The sequence below is a fragment of the Pogoniulus pusillus genome, chromosome 15 (genome assembly GCF_015220805.1).
Source record: "Pogoniulus pusillus isolate bPogPus1 chromosome 15, bPogPus1.pri, whole genome shotgun sequence".
Classification (NCBI taxonomy): domain Eukaryota; kingdom Metazoa; phylum Chordata; class Aves; order Piciformes; family Lybiidae; genus Pogoniulus; species Pogoniulus pusillus.
In genome coordinates this window covers 14,592,637-14,612,511 of record NC_087278.1, presented here as the reverse complement: position 1 = coordinate 14,612,511, position 19,875 = coordinate 14,592,637, and the positions used below count along the sequence as shown (strand labels likewise).

At 42.7% G+C, this 19,875-nt stretch overlaps 1 protein-coding gene across 4 annotated transcripts in view; it reads left to right on the top strand.

The window, feature by feature from the left end:
• TBXAS1 (thromboxane A synthase 1) overlaps positions 1 to 19,875 on the top strand; it is a 278,058-nt gene that overhangs the window by 88,330 nt on the left and 169,853 nt on the right. For 2 of the 4 annotated variants that reach the window (XM_064155469.1, XM_064155467.1), the window contains exons 1-3: positions 14,913 to 14,957; positions 15,113 to 15,172; positions 15,457 to 15,558. Coding sequence is in view for 1 of the 4 variants with exons in the window: in XM_064155470.1 (XP_064011540.1) it covers positions 11,800 to 11,852 (53 nt within the window). In the remaining 3 variants the exon portion in view is untranslated. Of the gene's footprint in view, positions 1 to 11,799; positions 11,853 to 14,912; positions 14,958 to 15,074; positions 15,173 to 15,456; positions 15,559 to 19,875 lie in introns of those variants that run through there. The other 2 variants (XM_064155468.1, XM_064155470.1) reach the window with 2 other exon arrangements.

Here is a 19,875-nt window from a genome sequence, read left to right as displayed (position 1 = left end):
TAGAAACAGAAATGAATGGCTGATATGAGCCATTTCATTCCCTACTGTGAAAACCAAGGTCTTCTGTCTGTGAAATTGTCACAGTTGAAGCTTTTGCTTGGCAATCCCTGTCCTCACTCTAGGAGTTGGCCAGTGGCCTTGCTGATCCCTAAAAGTGTCTCAAATTCTCATTCCACTGCAACCTCCTTCTACTGTTCTCTGCGATCTCTCCAGCCTACACAGGAGCTGGCACTGCCTGTTTCTCTCCATTTCTTCTTAATCCCTCATTCCAGGGAGGTCTGATACGTCTTTTCAGTGTGTCTGTTTTCCATGCTTGGATCCTACTAGCTCCCACATGGGTGGCTTGGGTCTTAAACAGTGTTTGGCTTGAGGACAGAATGTGAAGTGTAACTTACCTTTTGAAAACAAGGAGATTTTGTTGGAATTATTATTTTAAGGTAAGTGACAAGTCAGCTAGTGTGATGTGGCTGCTGGGGCTGCAGCTTATGCTGTTCCCAAAGGGATAAAACTATTCTCTTCTACACAGGATTTTACAATACATTTCTGTCTACAGTAGTTTAGGGCAGGTCTGTCCTACCTAGTAGGCTGTCAGTTTGGGAGCAGGATGGAGCATAGAGCGTTTGTTCACATGGCTGGGGTGAAGATGCTCCCTCATGCCCTGCTGAATGTATGGGCTCACCTCAAGGCTTGTGCATTGACTTATCTGCCCTTAGCATTGCAGCTTTTACAGAGCTGGCATGTGATAGGTGGTAGTAAAGAGGGACCTGTCATGCCTATGCCTGGCCTGTCCATACTACAGATAGCAGCATGCTCTGTTCTGCATCAAAAGCTAGTACAATCTATGAGGACATTTTTCTCCTTTCATGCTTGAAAGCCTGCATCCATACAAGGTGGAAATTAGACAAGAGGAAGCTGGGCTTGCCTAGCTATGTTAAAATACAGAAATAGTGCTAGTATCTTTTAGTAATGCATTAAGTGGCATGACTAATGTTTGTCACATGTAATGTCCTTTCCAGGTTTCTTCTCTTGATAGAGTGCTCTGTGTCTAGCCTAGCACTTTCATTTGGGCACTGTTTTGTGTCTTAGTGTCATCATGATAAAAATTTTGGAGCTGAACACAGGTGAAGTTTGTGATAATCTTTGGTTACTTCAGATGTATGATTTGTAGTTTGAAAATTGGTGGTCACACGTAATTAATTTGCCTTGATTTCATCATTGGTTCATAAACAAATGGCAGTTTCCTAGAATTACACAAGGGAAATATCTCTGAGGAGGCCAAGATATTAGCACCCACTGGCTGACAGAATTGCCATGACTGAGTAGTGTTGCTTCCTAAAGCTGAGGCTGTCTTGAGATCCACCTGTCTAAATAGTATCTACCTAGACACTAGTGAGTTAAAACAGTATGAGATAGCCCAGAGTTTGTGCCAGAAAGGACAGCTAAAACACTCTTGTCCTAATTCTGGAGATGAAAATGTAAAATTTCATAGAATCAACCAGGTTGGAAGAGACCTCCAAGATCATCCAGTCCAACCTAGCACCCAGCCCTATCCAGTCAACCAGACCATGGCACTAAGTGCCTCATCCAGGCTTTTCTTGAACACCTCCAGGGACAGTGACTCCACCGCCTCCCTGGGCAGCCCATTCCAATGCCAATCACTCTCTCTGTGAAGAACTTCCTCCTAACATCCAGCCTATACTTCCCCTGGCACAACTTGAGACTGTGTCCCCTTGTTCTGTTGCTGGTTGCCTGAGAGAAGAGACCAACCCCCACCTGGCTACAATGTCCATTCAGGTAGTTGTAGACAGCAATGAGGTCCCCCTTGAGCCTCCTCTTCTCCAGGCTAAACAACCCCAGCTCCCTCAGTCTCTCCTCATAGGGTTTGTGTTCCAGGCCCCTCAGCAGCTTTGTCACCCTTCTCTGGACACGTTCCAGCACCTCAACATCTCTCTTGACTTGAGGGGCCCAGAACTGGACACAGTACTCAACCTCCCTTGTCCTACTGGCCACTCTTTTTTACAGTACTTGTTCAAAGTTTGCATTCTGTGGCACCTAAAAAAGACTATTGTGCAATGTGATTAGTTAATACCTTTTATCCTTAAAAATGACATTTCTTAATCTGTAGGTGTCTACTGTTGATGGATCTAAGAAGGAGAGGGACACTCTTCAGAACTCCTTGGAGAAAAAAAAAAAGACTCTTTATCTACCTTTTTTAGGAAAAAAGTCAACTTTCTTTTCTCCAAATGCCATTTTATTTTTGCCCTGGAAAACTCTGTTGTCAGAGTACTCCCAGTGTGTTTTCCTTAGATTTACCTAGCCTGTCTGTCTGTCCTACAAGAAGTCGTTTTCATTTCTTTACATTACGCAATTACTACTTTGCTTTCCTTAAGGGAGGCCAGCAAAGGAAACTAATAAAATTCATTCACCATTAGTAAGATGTGCTGAATGCCTGCACTAATCCATCTGAGAGACACTGAGCACACAGTGGAAATACATGTTGCAATGGTCTTCTATTGCACAATGAATTCCCTCCTGTAGAGCGCACCGTAATTCTGTTTTCCTGTTGTAATCTGAGGGTAGAGCAATATTAAGAAAGGCAAAAAAGATGATTAGCAATCCAGTGAACTGTGCAGGAAAGAATTACACCCAGTCTGGAAAGAAGACAACTTAGAAATTTAGTGGAAATTAGTAAAAAAAATACATATAAATCCATCACTTCTCTTTTTCCTAGTTTCTTGGCTTCCTATGAATATGTTTATTGCAGGATCACAAATTGCAGTGAGTGTGTAAGACCTCATATGGAACCTTTTATGAACACATGTTGCAAAAAAATTGTATTTCTCTTTACACATCTTCATAATGACATGTTTTGTGCTTTTTGATGAAGATTCCTAGAAGCCTGAATAGGAGTCTTCTGTGACATTTACTATTAAGTAAAATAAGGGCCTAGCAGCTTTAGTTGTTATCTAGACAACACTCCTAATAAAAGTAGTAAGGTTGCAATTAAAGCTCTACTGCAGATACAAACGAGGTCTAAGCTAATGGCAGATTACTTCTAAACAGATAAAAAGAAATATTCTTTTAACCAGTGTATTCAGTCAGGAGAATTCATCATTGAAAGAATCAGGGACCTGAATACAGCAGCTGGAATAATTTGAGGGTCTGGATAATTTTATGACTAATTACATTTGTAGCTATGCATATTATGATAAGAGTAATTGAATCTTTAGCTAACAGTTGAGCGAGGAAGATACCTCCCTCTATTTAAAACATTTTAGAATTAACCATGTATGTAAGATTGTTTTCCTCTTGCCTTTCTCCAAAGCTTTAGGCATGGAATATGTCTGAAAGCTCAGAAGCAGATAAAATTTGTTGATATTCCTATCTCATATACTGTCTGTGTTTCTGTGGCAGAGAAGCATTGGGCTTGTAAGACACCAAGAAAGGAGGACTGAGAAACCTGCTACTTGTCTCTGGCTCTACCACTGATTTCTTTTGTGGCATTTGGCAAATGGCTTAATCTTGTGTACTTCCAAGTTCCCACCTGTGACAGATGAGCACTTGCGTTCCCAGAGGTGTTGTGGAAATGAATTTTGTAATGTGAAATGAATTTGAAAAGAGTAAGACAAAAAGAAAGTGAGACTCTCGTTGCAGTATGCCAAATTAAAGTATGAGGGCATATTTGTATGGCAATGCTTTGGAAAGTTAAGGTGATTCAACTGGAAGTGTGAATGCAGTGTGACTATATGAAAGTGCAGTAAATCTTTTCCATGAGAAGAGTCTTTCTTATTCTGGAAGTGGCAGTGTATCACCTTGAGTGGCTGGTGTAGATGGGCTGGGTTATTCATCCTACACTCTGTTTTGTCAAGGTGCCTCTATCTCCTGTGCCTAAAGCCTCTCCTTAAGGTTCTTGTCTGCGCTGTTTTGAGTGAGGTGTGTTCTAATATCTTACTGCTTTGGTAGTCAATAACTTTCACCTGATTTCTCGCATCCTTGGCCACTTTATACTCATCTTTGATCTTTTAGTAATGTGGGCCTTTATATTAAATATTTTTCCCTCCCTGGTGTTTGCTCCCAGTACATTTATAGACAGCAAGCATATCTCCTCCCTTTGGTCTGCTAAAATGAACCTTTGGTTTGCTAAAATGAACTCTCCTAATTATGATTTGTAAGACAGGCCTTCTGTTCCCTGAGGATCCTTGTAACCCTTTTCTCCACTCATTCCTGGTTTAATTCATTCATTTTGAGTGTGGCTTATCAGATTTGCATGAAGCTTTCCAGAGAAACCACATCCTGGATATTCTACAGTTGTAGATTCTGCCTTATTTGTTCATCATTATCCTGTGGTTGTGTCAATCCAGCTTTCCCCCCTTTCTGTTATTAATCTTCTGCAGAATTTCTTGGAGCTAATACAATTCCTCCAAGGACATAAAGCTTTGCTTTCAGCCAGGGACTCTCCTCTGGTACAGTTATTCAGGTTCTTCAGGTCATCCAGTTCTTCTAGTATGACAGTCTCAATCTCTCTGCCTACTGAGGAGTCTGTCTTTAAACCCAGAGCTGTGAATGTACTGCACTGAAGTCTGCCTGTTTTTTGTGCCAAAGTCAGTCAGTCCTCAAAACACTGAACAAGGTTTGTCCCCAGTGACCTCTGAGAAATCTATGGGTTTCCTTCTGTCATGCATGTACTTTTTCTTTCAGCTTGGTCTATACTAATTTCCCTACAGCTTGCATGTTTACTCTCTCTTGATTTTTTATCCTAATCTTCATCCTTCTGGACATGATGACCGTTTTCCTGCCACCAGTCTGAAGTCTGTTTTCATCTTCCACTCTTCTCTCACTTAGCAAATGTTATCTTCCTAAAGAAAGATAACATGCAGTGTAGCCCATTTCATATTCCCCCAGCCCTCTTTCCTTTAGGTATTTCCTTTAGGTGGAACAGGATGCCAGTTCATAAGTGGTGAGCCAGCACTGGTGCTAGAGGAGCTGTGAACTGGCTGTAGCTGCCCTGTCCAGCCATGCCACTTCTGCAGCACTGGCTCTTATGACTCAGATGTTAAAGACATGTGGTGGGGTTTGTGAGAATATCTGGACTGTGTGTGTTCCATGCACTGGGAAATCTTGCATGCTATTGAGGTCAGGCTCTCAATTGTGTATTTACTTGCTTGGCTTCCCCTCCCTCCTGCTGACTCTTCAGTTACCAGCCTATTAGAACCATGCATTAACCTGGTTAATGACGAGAGACAGCAAATACCAGAAAGGATGATGTGCTTTTCTTAATTCCCTCTTGGGAACCTGACTGTTTAAACCAATAAATGTCTCATGAAAATGCTGAAAAGGACCCAAAACATGTTTTGTTTTGCAATGTAGGCACACTCAGGCAAAGGAGAATGATGTGAGGCCATGTTCTCCTTAGGACTTCATTGGCAAACAATTTTTGAAGGTGAAAGGGCAGTGGCCTTCCAAAACTGCCCAGGTGACTTCAAAGTGGCTGGATGCAGGTTATGGGGTACTAAATTAGCATTACTGAATTGTATTGTGCCATCTGATCCTTATGGGAGATATGATCCATTGAGGTGATGCCTCAATGCCATCTGATCCTTCGAGTGGTATGACTCAATCCTGAAAGCCTGTGCCTTTTCTGACCAGGGCAGGTGATGGATGCCAGGAGAAGAGGATGATGAAAGGCATAGAGTAAGGGCAGAGAGAAAGAAACAGCTCATACAAGAGGGAATACAACCATCTTTCAGGGAAGGACATGAACAGTTTCTCCAAAGAGTGATAGAACAGCTCCTTGTTCCAGGTGTCAAGGGCCGATGCATCACGTATAAATAAACCTGCTTTCTTAGTTTTTATTCAAGACCTGAAAAGGTAGAAGGAAAAAAAAAACACACAATTTGTTTGGTATTTAGTTTAGGTAACTAAAAAAAAAAAAAATGTAATGAGAACACATTGTCCAAATTTTCATATGCAAATTCAATTAGTGTTCGGTTAATAAGACTTTACAGATGAGGATTAACTTAATTACCTAACACTAACCTCTCTTAATAACTGTTAAGGGTAGGAAGGCTGCTTTTAATAAATTTGTAAGGCCTATATGTGTTTTTTAAAATCTGAAATAGCATGCATGTAAATTAAACCAAATTGCACACAGAGGACAGCCATTAAGGATAACGATCAAAGGAAACAAACTATGTACATGACTCAGAACCAGACTGGTTAGAACTTCATGCTGTTTTCCTTCTCTTGTCTGCTGGCATCCTAGTGTTTTCACTAGATTATTACTGGAGATGATACACAATCTGGGGTCATCCCTTCAGTGTGGTCTGCAGTCTGACACAAGGTTTCCTTAATTACATGTTAGCTTGTATTCAAAAAAAGGCACAAGAGGAATTACTTTGGGTACCAGATTATTAGTGGTTTGGGTTTTTTTTTCAAGGTGGTCTAAGGACAAAAAGACATGAAGCCTGCAGAACCCTAAAATCTGATTCATAAATGTCATTCATTGTCATTATATACCATAACTACATAGATTTTTGTCTCTTGATATGGGGTGTGCACTCAGACAATGGTGCTGTGATTATTAATATCACCGTGAAACACACTTTTCTGGAGTCCAAATTTTGAGCTGTCAGGAGCATGCATCTGCTTGTTCCCAGCTCTGTGCCCGTGTTCAAACCATTTTATCTAGTGAGGCTTAAGGACTATAGGTAAGTTCATAATCTACATGACGTGTTTTCAAGATGCAGCAATCTGAAATGTTGCAAAGCCTCTTCCATGCAATCTGGGTCAGTCTAAGATCAAGTTTAAACTTAAAGGCTTTGACGTGTACATCTGCAGTCATGAGATCTGCAGGTACTGAGCAACTAATAACAATAGGCTGGATATGCCTCATGCCAGGGACCCCAAACATCAAAATGCATGGTACTACTGCCTCTTTCTGAAAACTTTGGATTAGTGCCTACATTTGTTTTCATCATGGAGAGAAGAGGACCTTGCTTCAGACTTTTTTCTTGCTATGAGGAACTAGCAAGGAGAAATGCAACATGGAAGATATTGCTGAAGAATCTATCTTGAAGTGGTCGTTGGTATCTCGACATAGGTGTTGGGCAATGACCAGACTTTGCTCTGGCTAATGTAAACCCAAATCTTGTCCCTATCATAGGAGCTGCACCTGTATCCCTGAGAACAGGATTCAGTTTTATGAGTGGTTCTGCCCACAGATGCAGCTGATGATACACGCTCAAAGGAAGGGGAGAATGCAAATTCCCTGTAGGGAGGCAACCGCCAGCCATGTAAACAAAGAAGCCTTCTGGGTGTGCAGCAGTCAGCCCACTTGAGCTGCTGTTTCCATGGTATACCAGATGCTATAAAATATGCTTTCTTCAGGGAAAGAAGCTTTTTGTAGTCCTGCACTATCTTGTTTGGTAACAGGCTGTCATCTGGCTGGTACCTCAGTGTAGGGGCCACACACAGCAAGTACCCTCTGCCCCAACTGTACTCTGAGTTGTTGATGACAATTTGTATTTTACACCTTCCAAACAAAGGAAAAGCTCAGTGATTTTTGTGACTTAGAGCAGCATTACTGCCTATGCTTTTACACTTTGTTTTTATGAGTTACTGTTTAACGTATGATGGCTCCTCCTGATGCACTTGGAGTCTTCTCATAATACTGTGCACTGGTTTACTTTTCAGTTTCCTTCTCTTTCCCTAAGAAAACCCAGAATACATAAGTTTCCATTTTCCCCTGATTGTCCACTTGCTGCCCCACAAGCTGCTGCATTATAGCTCCTGTCTTCTTGCTATTTAAGCCACTGGGTACGTGTCAGCAGGAACCATTCCCAAGCTCATTTCCTCTCATGGTGTTTACTCACTGGGTGATCTTGAGTTGAAGAGATGTCTCTATCTCCATTCTCTCATAAAACAGTTGCTGCTGCTGGGCAGGTGCCTACTTATCCTGTGGGTACTAAGTACAGTTGCAGTTGTAAACCTGGACAAACCTGCAATAATTTGCCTTGGAGCAAATAGACCTCAGCTGGTGTAAATGAGTTATCAAAAACACTTATGAGACTTGCTGTGTTTTAAACATGACTCATAGAAAGATGATGTTTTTAAGGTACCTGTCTACTGGCAGCCATGTTCAAGGATGATGCTGCACAACCACTATGTGTGCATGTTTCCTCACTGTGTACCAAGACCCTCACAGGTTCATCTTCTTTCAGGCAACCAGTGACAGAACGAGGAGATACAGTCTTAAGCTGTGCCGAGGAGGTTTAGGCTGAATGTTAGGAAGAAGTTCTTCATAGAAAGAGTGATTGGCCATTGGAATGGGCTGTCTGGGGAAGCGGTGGAGTCACTGTCCCTGGAGGTGTTTAAAAAGGAGAATGGCTGTGGCACTTGGTGCCATGATTTAGTTGATTAGATAATGTTGGGTAATAGGTTGGACTTGATGATCTCTGAAGATCTTTTCCAACCTGATTGATTCTGTGATTTCTTTTCTTCATGGCTATTGAGATAAACCACAAATTATTTCATGTGACCCAAGCTGCAGGGTATGCCTTGGCTTGTAAGAGATGCACATACATGTTCCTTCTGCCTTGCCTGTACTCCAGCTACTACACGTGCTGTTGCTTGCTTTTCTCAGGCAGCCTAAGGAGACCTGCTCCCAAGTGTTCACCATATCTATGAAGGGATCCAGGATGGCAGTGGGTTTTGTGAGTGGTTGCAGAGGCAGGAAACAGTGTATAAGTGTGTGCAGTGGTGCAGGATGTGCTGAAGTATCCCAGAGAGTAGAGAGCAAACTCCGAGTTTACTTGGGAGGATGCTTTCTCACAATCTCTTCCTGATATTTTCAGCTTCTCCTCTGCCCCCATCCTAGAGGCTTCTACTTTTGACTTGGGGGAAAAAAAACCTGCGTGTGGTTAAAGCCAGTGCAATCATTTAGTAGACCTGGAGGTGGAAAACCAGTTACTGGTTAACAGATCTGATTTGAAATGTGTTCTGCCTGACCCCCTGTACTGTAGTGAGCCAGGAGCAGCACTTCCAAGAATACAGCTTTCTGGAAGGCTTTTTCACTGAATCATTAAAGCCTGGGCTTCCTGTAAATGTTAATATCCTGCTGGCTCTCTGGAATGCAGTTGGCGTGCAATACCTATGTGCGTGCTCGCAATTCAAAGCAAAACAGCAGCAAGGTTCAGGCTGTAGTGTAGGATGTCCTCGCTGAAGACTTAGGCTAGGAAGAAGTTGGGCTGGAAAGCAGACTTGATTCGGCGTCGTCCCGCAAGACTGGAAGTCCCTCTGCCCCGAGCAGCTGATGGTGTTGTGACGCAGCCGTGCTTTGCACCCTGAACCCAGCATCGCCCTGTCACCTCCAGCAGTGCCCTGTGTCGCGCTGGTGCCTCAGCGTGGCTGTAAACGTCAGCTGTGCTTGCGCAGGTTGCAGTCACTCTCCGAGTCAGAATGCGCTGATGACAGGAGCTTGCTTCGCACGGTCCAGATAGCTGCACGGAGAATAGAACTGAGGGGCTGGGGGGCGGGGTGGGGAATGTGGCCCCGGGATTTCCCCTTGCATCAGCAGGGGAAAGCAGTAGGCAACCTCGGTAATACTGAAATCACAACAATTGCAGGCTGAAACCCTGCTACTGCTGAAGTATCGCTATAGCAAAATGCAGGTCACTCTGAATGCTTATGTACCTTTTCACCTCCCTCAATGTCTGCAGATAAAAGCCTTTTTTGAGCCAGCTGTATGTATTTGTGGTTTCACAGAGACTCTGTCCACCTTAGTTTTGGATGAGCCTTTTCTGCTTACCTTAGTAGTAAAGTATTTTTCAGGTGAGCATGTATTTTTTTTCAGGCAATCGTCTAAACCACCTCCTTAATAATTTTCCTTTAGTGTGTTTTCTTATGCTCTGTCCAGTACTCTAATTTTTTTGATCTTAATGAAAGCCTGAAGTTCTTGTCTTAACCTGGACACACATTGTCCTGTAGAATAAACAGGCTGCAAGATAAGGTTTAACAAAAAAAAGGCAGAACCTGCATCAGGAATGGTGTGGCCAGCAGGAGCAGGGAGGTCATTCTGCCCCTGTACTCTGCACTGGTTAGACCACACCTTGAGTACTGTGTTCAGTTCTGGGCCCCCCAGTTTAGGAGGGACATTGAGATGCTTGAGCATGTCCAGAGAAGGGCAACGAGGCTGGGGAGAGGCCTTGAGCACAGCCCTACGAGGAGAGGCTGAGGGAGCTGGGATTGTTTAGCCTGGAGAAGAGGAGGCTCAGGGGAGACCTTATTGCTGTCTACAACTACCTGAGGGGTGGTTGTGGCCAGGAGGAGGTTGCTCTCTTCTCTCAAGTGGCCAGCACCAGAACGAGAGGACACAGCCTCAGGCTGCGCCAGGGGAGATTTAGGCTGGAGGTGAGGAGAAAGTTCTTCACTGAGAGAGTCATTGGACACTGGAATGGGCTGCCTGGGGGGGTGGTGGAGTCGCCGTCCCTGGGGCTGTTCAAGGCAAGGTTGGACGTGGCACTTGGTGCCATGGTCTAGCCTTGAGCTCTGTGGTAAAGGGTTGGACTTGATGATCTTTCTCTCCAACCCTGATGATACTCTGTGTGTGTGTGTGATACTGTGAATAAGGGTTCCATAAAAGGAGGACTGTAGGTGGTGACAAGTGCGTTGCCAATTTGGGTGATATGTTGGCACCCAAGGGTGATAAGTAGGGTAAATACTTTTGATTACTAGAATTTCTTTTGCCTGGTGTGGTATAATGCTCCCAAAGCATACACACATGGGGTGGTCTTGTTTATCTATGTGTGCAGTTAATGAATTTACAATAGTTCATATTGTTCTAGCTAATATTCTATAGTAAATCATAAAAAAAAAAAGAGAGAAAGCATGAGGGCTAAGTATTCTATTCTATTAGTGAATTTGCTCTGAGGAATGAAGATAGATCACAATAGACTTTTCTTGAATTAATATTAATGCAGTCAAACGTGTTTTGTTTCCATAGGCAAGTTAAAAACACAGCACAATGTGAACCTCAAATATAGCAGTTTGGTTAAAACAGACTTCTTATATTAACATTAGGGGAGGTGCATTTTGCACACCTTTCAGATTAATCAATCTGAATTCATTTAGGACACTAACAATTTAGAATAGTGGCAGGTTTATTTAGATAAATGGATACCAATTTTCATCAATTATGAAAATGAAACGCAGTAAAAATTCTAGAAGTTTGTTGGAATAAATCTGCTTACTGTTCTGCAGGGTGTCCCAGGTGTCTGCCTCATGATAAACTCCAACTTTGCAGATTTGGTGAGGTTTGGGTTGTGGTAGTTTTTTGTTTTGTTTTGTCTTTAATAGCACAAGTAAAGCCAAACAAAAACCCAGAAAGAACCAGGCAGTTACACTGTGCTTCTCTTGTGTGTAATAAGTCATCTGCTTATTCTGGTACTGATTTCTCTATTTTTTCCATACATACACAGAAATAAAAGATTAATCAGGACTGCAATCATGAAATCAGTGTAAAAAAACCCAAACAAAAACCCTCATAAACCAGTAGCAAAAAATTCGAATCTAAAACCCTGATGAAAAGATGTTTCATGGCTCTCCAGGTATTCTTTTTGGGGTTGAGATGTTTTTTTTTTCTCACTCATCGTTTCCAGATTCAGATGAACAATGAGAAAAAGGTGAGATTTTGGTTCGCCTTTCTGAGGGTCAAAGCTCTGGTGTGAGTCTTGGCAACAGCATATAATAAGAGGTTCTTTTAAATACTGTTCTAAAGTACTTTGTGGTTTTTCTTTTCGCCAGGGTTTTTGGGAAAACCATACAAAACTCATACAGGAGTATGGACCTGTTTGTGGGTAAGCCTAGTGCCATCAGCTTTCTTCTTTTCTGGCTTTTGCTGTTTGGGTTGGTTGGGTGGGAGAGAAGAAAATTAAATGTTCATCAAAATGCAGAATGTAGCATTTCAGTCTAGGGGCAGAGATGGAGGTTGTTTGATTACATGCAGAAAGTAGCCTTCATTTATTTTAGTTCAGCATTTTGTCTTGGACTTCATTTTTCTCTTTCTAATTTTAATTATGCACATAAAGTTCAGTCTTTTTCAGAACTCTACAAAGCTACCAGCCTTCAATATTCTCTTTTCATCTGTGTATTCTTTATACTTACAATGAGCAGTGAAAATAATAATTTATCATCTTAAAAAAGCCCTGTTTATGAAATTGTCTGAAATTTGGCTCAGCTGTTGCTATCTATATTCATGCAAAATTCCTAAACTTAAAATACAATGAAGTACAGATTAGAAATGAGGCATTCGTCTCTCTATAGCTCAGCTGTGCTATCTTAGCAGTTTATTAGCAGCAAAGAGGGCTTAAGCAGTATATCCCTTCATGCAAGCCTTTCCATGTCTCTGTGAATGTCATTTCTCTTCCAAGAACTACTTTCCAGTTGTCATCATTTTAAATGGCAATGGTAGTTTCTATTCTTGTGGTCAGTTGATGTTTCTAGCATAATTATTATTTCAATGTAGAAATACCAAGTGATAGAGACATTGTCATTCCCCCACCACCACCCCCATTTTCTGCAAGGTGTTTAACACACTTGTAAGAGAACATCTATGAATATGTGCATCCATGTTTGATCAGAAATATTTTGTATGGAGTTTCAGCCAAAAAGCTCTGTGAGAAAGAAGTCAGGCTAGACCATATGAAACATTTGATGCTCCAGTCACAGCCGCCTTGTGGCGTTTGTCCCTGAGGACAAAGTGCTGCAAGAAGTGATGGAAATAATGAATTCCAAGGGTTAGATACTTGCCTAAGAGGAAATAATGCAGTGTCTTAGTTGGCCAGGAATGGAGAAGGATATTCATTAATGTTGTGGCAATTTATATGTTGTATAACAAATGGAAAATGACTGGGAGTTATTATGTCTGTGACCTTTGGTGTGATGCCCTTAAATGACAATAATGTAAGAACACTGGCATTCATTCCTGAGTGTGTTCCCCTCCTTATTAACATAATGCTTGGGGGTGGGTTATTCTAAGCTCAATTTGAGTAAAGTTGCTATGTGGTCATGTGTCTGCTCAGTCAGCCAGGCAGAGGCAATGCCATTGGAGAAACATGTGTATAATTACAGTGTGTGAGCAGATAGGTAGAAACTTTCACTTTCCCACAGTCGTTAGGGAATGAAATCTCTGTGAGACTTGCATGAGCTACAAAGCTGGTTGATACTGTAGTGCTCAGCCAGGACAGTTCTGCTTCTTTGGGATCCTGTTAGTAAGAGGAGTGAGTAGAGTGAGCATAACTATGTTCCATTTATTGCATCCATGAAAAACTCAATTTGTGGGGGGTGGCAGATTAAAAAATGCTGCCTTATGATAGTTCTTGAGAAGGCAAAGCTGGCCTCAAACATTGCTGTGCTTGAGCTAAGCTTTATTTTAGTTGGAGAAGGAGGTTTTAAAACATGGCTTACGAGCTACTGTTCAGTAGATGTGGTATTTATCATCGGGGGGATTTATCATGGTCTTGGCAACTAAAGAAATTCCTCCTTATTTATGCATCTTCCATGTGATTCTTTCTGATTCTTTGAAAAAGGCAATAAATGGTAGGTGTGTTTATACACATAATCCCAGCAAACTATTGGATCTGGCAGTTGGAAGATGTGGCATTTTGCTTTTCCAGATTGAAAACTGCTTTCCAATAAGCATAAAGAGCAATGATCTTTATTTCTACAGTGGTGAAGTGAGTTGAATACAAATCTTTGGAACTGAAGCCTTTTTTTCTTTCTAAGGTCACTTGAATAGTCTGAATGATACCATCACAACTGTTTTCTTTTGTGTGTGAATTGGTTTCCTTGACAACAGGATGTCAAATCAACTTTTCAGCTTTAATCAAGTCAAAACAATATATCTCCTCCATTCCAAAAGGCCCCGAGTCGTAGGGAATTATTTCAAGTAAGGCTTTTGTAGGTCACAAACCCATTTTCCCCCCCTTTTTCTTTGCTCCCGTGTGCAGATCCTAAGGAGAGGTGATGGTATTCATAGAATCATAGAATCAACCAGGTTGGAAGAGACCTCCAAGATCATCCACTCCAACCTAGCACCCAGCCCTATCCAGTCAACCAGACCATGGCACTAAGTGCCTCATCCAGGCTTTTCTTGAACACCCCCAGGGACGGTGACTCCGCCACCTCCCTGGGCAGCCCATTCCAATGCCAATCACTCTCTCTGGCAAGAACTTCCTCCTAACATCCAGCCTGTACCTCCCCCAGCACAATTTGAGACTGTGTCCCCTTGTTCTGTTGCTGCTTGCCTGGCACAAGAGACCAACCCCCACCTGGCTACAACCTCCCTTCAGGTAGTTGTAGACAGCAATGAGGTCCCCCCTGAGCCTCCTCTTCTCCAGGCTAAACAACCCCAGCTCCCTCAGCCTCTCCTCATAGGGTTTGTGTTCCAGGCTTCTCACCAACTTTGTTGCCCTTCTCTGCACACATTCCAGCACCTCAACATCTCCCTTGAATTGAGGAGCCCAGAACTGGACACAGTATTCAAGGTGTGGCCTGACCAGTGTTGGAGTACTGAGGAAGAATAACCTCCCTTATCCTACTGGCCACACTGTTCCTGATGCAGGCCAGAATGCCATTGGCTCTCTTGGCCACCTGGGCACACTGCTGGCTCGTGTTCAGCCTGCACCCTACCAGAACCCCCAGGTCCCTTTTTTCCTGGCTGCTCTCCAGCCACTCTCTCCCCAGCTCCCCTTTTCCACCATATCTGCTCCTTTCCCACCCCCCACTGTGTTTTGCCCTTTTCCCCCCAAACCCAGAGCACCTGGGTGCTGTTGAGTCTCCTCCCACTCCAGGTGTGGCCACTTTGCCCTCCCTGCCCACTCCCCTTTATAATCAGCTCCAGGGAAGGCAGAAGCTCTAAGTTTGCCCAACTGGGCAGAGGGATCCTCCTCCTCTCATCACTGGTGAGTCCCCATGGTGTTCACTGGGTGAATGGTGGAGGTGATTCAAAGGCCGGGGGGCCTGGTGTGGCCCCCCGGCAGGCAGGGTACGTACCTTATGATCGATCATATCATCCACAGGTGCTGGGTCTCCTTAGGCTGAGCTTCTCTTTGTTTAGGTGCTTCTTTCTGCTTGCTCATGAAGAGTTGAAGTACTTGGTGGAACTGGAAGCTCACAGGTCAATAGCATTGTGTTGTCATAGTTGTTTAGATTGGAAAAGGTCTTGATGATCATCAACCTAACACCACCATGGCCATTAAACAATGTCCCAAAGTGCCATGGCCACATATAGCTTGAACACCGCCAGGGACGGTGACTCCACCACCCCCCCAGAATCGTGTTGTTCTATGATTCTAGGGAGGTGGTGGAGTCACCACCCCTGGAGGTGTTCAAGCAATATGTGACTTGGGAAGACAAAAATCATAACCCCAAATGTCTGCCCCTTCCTTCTTCTTTCCCCAGCTTTATGTACTGAGTGTGATGTCATATGGCAGGGAATTATTCATTGGTCACGTGGGATCAGCTATCTCAACTTCACATGCACCTCCAGCCTATCTGCTGAAGGTATGTGTGAGAGGTAGGAAAAACCTTGTGTGCTAGTTTGAGGCAGGGTAGAATGTTTTGGTTATTATTATTCTGTTATAGAGAGAGACAATGCAAATAGTCTTCAGCAGTGGGTATGTGCTGTGAAAAATGTCTGTTTTCATACAGCGATGGCCCAAAATGGAGGCCAATGTGGACACAAACATCTGTGTTTCAATGCAAAAGAGGAGTTGAAGCATTTCTGTTCAATGGGGCAATCCTAGCCACAGATGTGACTTTTGAAGAGATCCTGCTATTAAGTGTGAGTCTTTGGTTGGCTGTTATTTGGAGTTCCTCCTATAAAAGTGCCTCCTCTAAGATACACGTACTGGTTCTCTGTGACAAAAACTAGAAGTGAAGAATATCCTGTTTGGAAAACAATGTACTAATATACAGCTTAAGATTTTGCTGGAACATTTTTACCTAGTTTTACAGGGAGGTAGCCCTGTGGTAGTTAATGGCTTATGTCCCTTTTTAACATTGAACTTTGATGTTTTGATGCTTTATTTTGACCCTCACCATACCAAATTGCTCCTTTTCAGATGAAGGTTTTGGCTACTGATTGGAAATTGCTGGTTAAGAACAGAGAAACAAAGAATGTCTGGGTTGAAGAACGTCTGATCTGTAGAGAGTGTTGTTTGATTGTTTGTTGTTGGTGGTTTTGATTTTTTTTCCCTTAAAGGCTTGCTAATATCTGTCAAATGATTCCCGAAGTCACTACTGGAATGAAGATCAAGCCTGGTCACTTAAATGATTGGGTAGTTTAAAGGATTGGGATATGTCATGGAGCCGGTCACAAAACTGAAATGTATCCAGGGTGAGTTGTGATTGTAAGGTATGCTGGCAGCTGACAGCTTTTCAGAAGTCTATGTAGCTAGAATTGGTTCTGTCTTAATGCTTGACTTCTCTCCCCCAAAAATGTCGCTGCAGATGACACTGGTTAGCATTTCTGCAGCTGAGTCCATAATCAAACAGTTGTGCACAAGACAAAGGTGTTTCTTGCTGCTGCTTCCAGCCTCCGCAGCAGGGCTGAGGGGCACTTGTTAGTCACTGCGAGTGTTTGGGGCTTTCCTTTCTTATGAAAAGAAGAGGGATATGCATTTCTGGGCATCTGGAACTGTGCTCAAAGTCTTATCCTTCCTTTTGCCCTCCTCAAACACCTTGGGGCAAACCTAAAGACGATAGTCAGGCTCACCTCCTGCAGGAAACAGCTGATATCTTCGTCATGCAGCTGATACCTGAAGAAACAGTGTCTTTGTTGCCATTTTCATTTCACAAAGGTTTGGGGTTTGTTTGGTTTTTGGGTTTTTGTTGTTTCTGGGTTTTTTTTTTGTTCTTCCCCCCCCCCCTCTCTGTTTCTAGCCTTTTTCTGCTTTATGTGGAATGAGTAATCCCAGGAATGAGTAATCTTTGTCTTTGAAGGCTCATGTGAAGAAATAATTTAGTATTATGAAATGCTTGTCCTGTTTGATTTCCTATTTTATACTAGGGGTGTTACAGATTTACCACTTTTCCTATTGTCCTTCCTTTATTTTGATATGTTAAACATTTTATTTGTGGTATTTCAGCTAGAGAAAATTGTATTTGGGCAAGGGCAGAGGAGAGAGAAGATAAACAGGCTTCCTACTTCTGACCTATAGCTCTTCATAATCTCTGTTTCATGTTTAACCTGATAAGGATTTTTGCTAGTCTCCCTTGCCTGGATTTTTTTCCCCTTAAAGAGCAACAATACACTTTTGTGGTCAGAGTTAAATCTTTCATATTTAATCAAGATTTACTTTTTTCCCATTTTCTCATTTATGTGTCGTGATAAGGTGCTTTGACTGTGTGATTGTTGATCCAGCCCCAGAATTGCTCTTGTGAATAAAAATTGTCTCTCTTTCCTTTAAATACCTGCAAACTGTGAATTCAGTACAGCAGAACCCTTAAACATGTGTCTAACTCTGAGCACCAGTAATCCCATTAAAATCAACATACTTCAAGTTGGGCAGAAGTTATCTACCTTGCTGAATCAGAGCCATAAAAGAAACAATCACATTTGTGCCTGAAAAATATTTTTACTGCTGTTGGTACACATAAACACCCAGGTTTATTGTAGCTGAAAGGAGTTAATGGGGAGAAAATATATTTCTTCCCCCTCCCCACCCACTCTTTTGACAGCACTTTGCATGTAGACAATTTTATTGCTCCTCTGTGCAAAGTGCCCAGCCGTTCTTTCTGAAATGGGAAAGATTAACTCAAAAGTTCACTAAACAATAGGTAAATCTTAGCATTCTCAAATTAAACTTTCAGACCTCTTCATTCTCACTTTTAATTAATGCTTTCAGAATTTGTTAATAGTAACCTGTTTTCTAAAAGTTGTATTTTAATAAAGGACCAAAACTCAGCAATTTTGCTGGCAGAAATGTAGTGTCACAGTACAATGCTAAATCTCCCTTTGACTCTCCAACTTAACTGTAATTAGATATTGGTTATAGGGGGTTTTTTACAATGGTTAAGCTGCTGGAACAAGTCTTTTGAGTTACTTGTACATATATCATCACCATTTTTCTTTGTCTCTCTAGAGCTAATTGGTCTTAAAAATACAGCCTTTTATGAGACTAGTGCCTGAAGATTTATCCAAAAGGTGGCATACCATACTGTTTTGAGAACTGAAGCCCAGTGTTTTTGTTCCAGTTGTAATCATTTCTGTGAGCTGCCTGAGCATTATGGAGTTTTATGTTCTGGGTATGGGGACCTGTGGGATGCAGTTTATTGGAAGAATTAGTGAATTAGTTGACTAGTCTAATTCTGGCATGTTTCACAGATGGGTTGGATTGGAAGGTACCCTCAAAGGTCATCTTGTCTAACCTCCTGCTGCAGTGACTAGGGACACCTCCAACTGAATCAGGGCCCAACTAAATCAACTGCTCAGGGCCACATCTGGTATGATCGTGAATGTCTCCAGGACAGAGCCTTAACCACATCCCTGGGCAACCTGTTCCAGTATTTCACCACTCTCACTGTAAAGGACTTGCCTCTTATGTCCAATCTAAATCTGCCATGCTCCAGTCTAAACCCATTGCCGCTTGTCCTATCACTAAAAGACCTTCTAAACAGTCCTTCCCCAGTCTTCCTGTGGGTCCCATTCAGATATTGAAATGCAGCTGTAAGGTCTCTCCAGAGCTTTCTCTTCCCCAGGCAGAACAGCCCTAATTCTTTCAACCTGTCTTCACAGGAGAGGTGCTCCAGCCCTCTGATTCCCTATGCTACAGTCTTCCTCTGGACCTGCTCCAGAAGGTCCATGCCTGTTTTGTGTTGGGGGCCTCAGAGCTGGACACAGTACTCCAGGTGCGGCCTCATGCCTGCAGAGTGGCAAAATCACCTCAGCCTTCTGGTTGTGCTTCTTTTGTTGTAGTCCAGGATGTGATTTGCCTTCTGGGTTGCAAATGTGCATTGTTGGCTCATGTCCAGCTTCTTGTCCACCAGTACTTGAAAGTCCCTTTCTGCAGGGCTGTTCTCAGTTTCTTCATCCCCTAGCCTGTACTGATGTCAGCCATTGCCCTGACCTAGGTGCAGGACCTTGCTCTTTGCCTTGTTGAACCTCATGAGATTCTCCTCAGCCCACCTCTCCAGCCTGTCTTAGTCCCTTGGGATGGTATCCCATTCTTCAGTCTTAACAAGTGCACCACTCAGCTTGGTATCATGTGCAGACTTGCTGAGGGTTCCCTCAGTCTTGCTGTCCTATGCCAAATGTACTTGGGACTGTGGAACATTGTAAATTGATGCTTAGTGTAGTAGTAATGCTGAAGGTATTCATTAATGAGCCCTTAGCCATGGGCAGATCTTATGTGTGAACTATGAGCTCTCAGAAGACTCAAGCAACTTGAACTTGTTTACTTTGTGATGGCTGTTAATCTGTTACTGCAGGCTCTTGCAGTCTCTGAACACAGGGACATTTGTGTCCTAGGTATTCACACAGATTCAAAGGCTCATTGAAATGTCACAGCTCCAGCTCTCAACGCAGGCAAAGCCATTTGGATGAAAATGCTTGATACAAGTGATAAACTCTCCAACACAGAAAGTACTCCGTCTCTCCTCTGAAACTTTAGACGTTGCCCTGGGGTGGGTGAGCTGCATGTATGTGCTCACTGCTGCGTTTTCTTCAGGTTTCTTTCCTCCATCCATGGCTTCTCCACAACTCTATTGCAGCTGTTCAAGCTAATGTAAGTCAAAGACCTAGTACAGACTTTTACACCTCTGGAAAGAGAGTGTGAAATGCGACCAAATGAGACAGATAATTTTTTATATGCTCTTGGC